General features: G+C 36.3%; 1 protein-coding gene across 1 annotated transcript; it reads left to right on the forward strand.

Moving 5' to 3' along the window:
- Positions 1-586: 586 nt before the first annotated feature.
- On the forward strand, positions 587-1669 carry LOC114168489 (acidic endochitinase). The gene has a single exon (XM_028053327.1). The coding sequence runs from the start codon at positions 594-596 to the stop codon at positions 1494-1496; it is 903 nt and encodes a 300-aa protein (XP_027909128.1). The 5' UTR covers positions 587-593; the 3' UTR covers positions 1497-1669.
- Positions 1670-5679: the final 4010 nt, after the last annotated feature.

Here is a 5679-nt window from a genome sequence, read left to right on the forward strand (position 1 = left end):
AATTGTGGCTATAAAACTTTTAGCTTTTAATGAGGTTTTTCCCCTTAAACACTACACATAGGTTTCTAAAGAAGAGCATACTTCTAACTAGTGAATGTTGAAAGTTCCATGCTTCTCTCCTTAAGAATTTCAAGGAGAAAAGAATATAAAAGAAACTTCTCCATAAATGTAATTTAACCCTTAATTTAAAAATAAAAATTATAATAAATTATAATTAACTTTTTTAACTCACTATCTTATAAATAAATTAATTTTAACTCACTATTTTTTTTTCTCTGTATTCTTTCTTCAATTTGTTTTAATAGAGTAGTGATAACGTGGCTATAATAGTTTTAGCTTTTAATGAGTTTCGTTCCCGATTAAACTCTACCCACAAGTTTGTGAAAAGGAGTGTGCTTTCGAACACAAAGTTGCGAATGCTGAAAGTTCCATGCTTCTTACTTTTCCTTCCGCAGACGTATGCAAGAAATTTCTTCCCCACAAGACACGCCACTATCTCACTACGTCACACTCTCTCCTCTCCAAACTTTTCTCCATACATAACACCTATAAATACCTCACACATTCTTCAACTAAACAACACAAACACACTCATGAAATCAAACATGGCTTCCCTCAAACAAGTTTCACCCTTGTTACTCCCTCTGTTGCTCATTTTCATTTCCCTCTTCAAACCCTCCCACGCCGGAGGAATTGCCGTCTACTGGGGTCAAAACGGCAACGAGGGCTCTCTGGCCGACGCATGCAACACCGGCAACTACAAATACGTCAACATAGCATTCTTGTCCGCGTTCGGCGGCGGCCAGACCCCGCAACTGAACCTCGCCGGCCACTGCAACCCCTCTATCAACAACTGCAACGTGTTCAGCGACCAGATCAAGGGGTGCCAGAGCAGAGGCATCAAAGTGCTCCTCTCACTAGGCGGCGCCAGCGGCAGCTACTCCCTCAGCTCCGCCGACGACGCAACACAAGTTGCCAACTACATCTGGAACAACTTTCTCGGCGGGCAGTCGAGCTCTCGTCCTCTCGGCGACGCCGTATTAGACGGCGTCGATTTCGACATCGAAGCAGGCAGCGGCAACCATTGGGATGATCTCGCAAGATCCCTGAAAGGGCATAATTCACAGTTGCTCTTAGCTGCTGCACCGCAGTGTCCGATCCCTGATGCCCACTTGGATTCTGCCATCAAAACCGGTCTCTTTGACTATGTGTGGGTGCAATTCTACAACAACCCTCCTTGCCAGTATTCGAGTGGCAACACCAACAGCCTCATCAGTTCGTGGAACCAGTGGACCTCGAGCCAGGCGAAGCAACTGTTTTTGGGAGTGCCGGCTTCTACAGCCGCTGCCGGAAGTGGGTTTATTCCTGCTAATGATTTAATCTCTCAGGTTCTTCCTGCCATCAAGGGTTCTTCCAAATATGGTGGAGTCATGCTGTGGGACAGATTCAATGATGTTCAAACTCAATACAGTGATGCTATCAAAGGAAGTGTTTAGTTTGTTTTAGGTTAACGTTAGATACTGTTTTCTGTGTTTGGAATAAGTAGCACCTTATGTAGGATTTGTTTTCTTCCTACACATATAGTGTGCTATGTGTTATTTATCGTATGCAATGTGTGTCTTCACAATAAAAGTAAGTATAGATGATCTTCAAATTGTAGTTTTCTTCATTCATCTTTCCATCATTACTGGTTTTCAAAAAATATATTTGTGAAGTAAAATAGGATTTTAGTTTCATTCTAACCATATTTATAGTATTAATTAATAATGACAATAAATAAAAGTAAAACTGAAAAGTTCATTTTAGAAGACATAAGAAAAAGCTGGAATTATGTTTACTAGTACAATTTTTTAAAATAAAATGGATTTTCAACCCCGCTTATATATTTTTTGTAGTCTTTTTAAAATTCTATTCATTTTGATATTTTTAAATCACACTAATTCTTTTTTTTTACTAAATATTGTTAATATTATTTCTATTTAAATAAAAAGTTACAATAAAATGTATTTATTATTTATTGTTTGAATAAAATTAAATATTAAGGAAAATAATTGAAAATAAGAGATCAAAATAGTCTTCTTATCTTTTCCTTCCTTACTCGTTAATAAAATCTGTCTAGCCTGGTTATAATGGTTAATCCTTTGATGCCACTTTTGGTCCCAGGTTCAAAAGACGACACCTTTATCAAATTTACCCAAATTATTATTATTATTATTATTATTATTATTATTATTATTATTATTATTATTATTATTATTATTATTATTATTATTATTATTATTATTATTATTCTAAACTGAAATTGCATAACAATACGATTTTAGTTTCATTACAATGATATTTACATTATAATAGTAAAACCCAAAAGTAGGATTTAGGAAACGTAAAAAAATTAGAATTATGTTTGCTAGCACAATTTATTTTCCCTAATGAAATAGATTTTGCAACCCCAGTTTTCCACTTGTGTAATTTTTATAAATTTTCATTATTTACAAAAAATCCGCTAATATTAAAAGAAAACTAATTTTAATTCAAGAAATATTTCTCTGTTATCTTATACTTTCCTAAACTCCCGATTAAATACATATTTACAAAAGAAAACTATTAGAATTGACAACCCAATCTTAACACGAAAATAGCAAGAGATGCACCAAGTAAAATTCCATGAAAAAAGCACCTTAGACTTCAGCTTCAACCAAAATGAAGCTCGTGTCATAGCTTGCTTCCACACTTATAATGAATTTTAATTCAGCTACAAGGAAATATCCAATTAGACAATGATACTTTGATATCAGAATTTTTTTTACAATTATTTGACACAATGTTTTCACTAATTTTCACTCTTTTTTAAAAAAATTATAAAAGTTAACTTTATTTTTATAAAAATTGTCAAATAGTAGTTAAATAGTGGTGTAAAAAAACATTTTTCATATTCAATTTCATTTTCTAATATATCTACTTTGGTTAACACTAATCAAGAAGGCTAACTCTCACCAAAGTTAATTGGCTCACTTTTATCAAATGCATTTAATTGTTGGCCCCACGATTAAAGTAGAATCGAAAAAGTTCGTTTGACATTGCAAATTCCATATACGTCCATTTGACACAAGTGAAGTGGCATTTTTAAATATTTTTTATCTATTTTGTGGGTCCCATATACGGGAAGAACAGAGAGTGAATTTGTCATTGAAGGATGGTTGAAATTTGAAAATGAAAAAGGCTTTGAGCGGATTGTTCCCTCCAACATGCCTCACATATTTGTCTTCATATCCCTTAGGGTTCGGGGAGCACATTTGAGAAGCATTGTTCTTAGACATTTGGCATCCAAGATAGGATTTTGGTGCACGATCCTTTGGTGTTCGCGGTGCGGCCATTGGGTTTTCTTTTGACATTATCTCTTTGTGTGCATCTAGGGTTGGTGTTCGTGCAAGGTACCCTAAAGACATTTGGTGTGGAAAAGTGTGGATGTCAGTGGATTTGTAATCGTCCATTTGATAATGTCCATGGTTATATCTTTTTGTGTATTTATTGTCATGAATAAATTAACTCTTTCTTAACTTTTATTTTGTTATATCCTCAAGTTTAGTGTGTTTTGTATTATTTTGTGTTTTAGTTGTTTTATGTTTGTTTTTCCTCTAATATCTCTTTTAAGTATGTTAAATAAGTTAATAGGAAGCATTTATGGTGGAAGAAAATAAGCAAGAACTCAAGGGAGCACGATTGGACAAGAAAAGATTGATTTTGAAGTAAATACCCACGTCGGACGCCACTGGAATCATGCTCAGTGCTTCAAATACATAATATTGTCAAACTGCCCAAGGCTAAGCGGTGACAAACTGAGGTTGAGCGGTGGAAAGTGGGGCTGAGTGCCATTCAGTTCACAAAATTTGGCGTTGAGTGCTGCTGAGACAAGGCTGAGCGGTGGGTCGCTGACATGTCAAAAAATGGATTTTTAATCTTGTTTCTCATGAAGGTTTGGACCATTCCTCATTTTGCACAATATAGAAACACTTTTGGGTGCTTGGAGAGCCTCTTGGAGGTTGCTAGGGGTGTTGGGAAGCTCTCCCACTTCTCATTGGGTCTTGTCCTCCATTCATGGTGGTTTTTCCCCCTTTTGGGGTTGGAGAGGAAGATGAGTTACGAATTGGAGGTGTTGATGCGAAGGGGAGGCGCAATTGGAGCATGGAGCAGCTGCTAAGAACCTTGGGAGAGGGCTTGCATCTTCTCTTTGGTTTCCATCTCTTCCCTATCTCTCTAATTTTTAAAACCTAGGTTCTCCATCATGGAGAGCTAAACCTATTTTTTGATATTAGATTAATGAACTAAATTCTTTTGTATTTTGTGATGTTAATTGTAAGACCTGAGATAAATTAAATAGTTATTTAAATGATTATTTAATTATGACGGGTAATAGAAATATTTAAAGAAATTAATGTGTAGGATTATAATGTGGAAAAGTACTAGCTTAAGTGGTTGAGAGTACTTTAATTATGTGTGAGGACTTGGGTTCAAGTCTTATGTGTGTCACTTGAATGTTAATTAAATTATTTTTTTGTTTAGTGATATATTGAAGGCTTAACGTGATGATAGATTTCCGAATTTGTAAGAGTTATCACAAATATGAATTGGTTGAATTGGTTGTGAAATTGACTTGGTGATTGATGGGTTGTAGGTTCAAACCTTGTTGAGAATTAATTTACTCTCTTTTTGCTAAATTTTTCCTTAGCAAGAAAATGAAAGGGTTGGAACCCTAGTAGCCAAGAGTGGCAATCTAGAGGGCTGAAAATATTCAGTAAATAGGTAATGAATACCCTTTAAGCCACATTTTAATGTAATTTTCATGTGGAGTGTAAAGAGCACTTAAGAGAGGAATAAGTGAGAGAGAGGAAGTGTAATTAGAGAGGGAGAGAGACCTGGAAACTGAGGAGGAACCTTGGCAGAAGGATTCTGGTATTGGTACGTACTGCAGAGAGAAATTAAAAGGGAAAACCAGTTCGTGGATGCAAGCAAAGAACGTGGCAGTTTTGGAGTGAAGGGCACATTATCTAATTTGCGTTTTAGCAAGGAATTCCAGGTAAGGGGAGTTGTTTTTTTGTTGGTTTAGGTTGTATTCATCATATTATATGTTGTTTGATCATAAAGATATGAATCTATCATCTGATGTGTGCTGTTTCTGCGTTTTCTAGGATTCTGCCCAGAAACCGCCTAGCGGGTATGCATGTGCCGCCAGGCGGTTCATTAGTTTGTGCATGGTTTTTGGTTTTGATTGGTTGAACCGCCTGGCAGGGATGAATATTCGCTAGGCGGCGCGTCTGTGTTCGCGTTTTCTGTTGAATTGCGCCTTGTATAGGGGCATCGAGACTTCTGATGGCGAGTTTATGCATTGATAGTGTAATCTGGTTAGAATTGGGGTCGAATGGTGCTTGGGAATACCCCTTTCTAATTTAACATGAATAGAGTTGGTTGTGGGAATAGGTAGAATCATAATTGAGTTATTAGGGTTCATGGTATGTACGAATACGCGGCTATAATGTCAAAGGAAACTAGGACAGTGAATTAGGTGTGATTCATCATGTGATACTGGCTGTGGAGTATAGGTTGAATTCTGGACAACTTGGTAGATCGCGGGTTCAGCAACCTGGAAGGGTTTCTGAATTCTGATATACCGCTCGGCGGTGT

The sequence above is a fragment of the Vigna unguiculata genome, chromosome 11 (assembly GCF_004118075.2).
Source record: "Vigna unguiculata cultivar IT97K-499-35 chromosome 11, ASM411807v1, whole genome shotgun sequence".
NCBI classification, from domain to species: Eukaryota; Viridiplantae; Streptophyta; class Magnoliopsida; order Fabales; family Fabaceae; genus Vigna; species Vigna unguiculata.

Bases quoted from the DNA above. Each gene is read 5' to 3' on its own strand.
- LOC114168489 (XM_028053327.1), top strand. From the start codon at position 594: ATGAAATCAAACATGGCTTCCCTCAAACAAGTTTCACCCTTGTTACTC.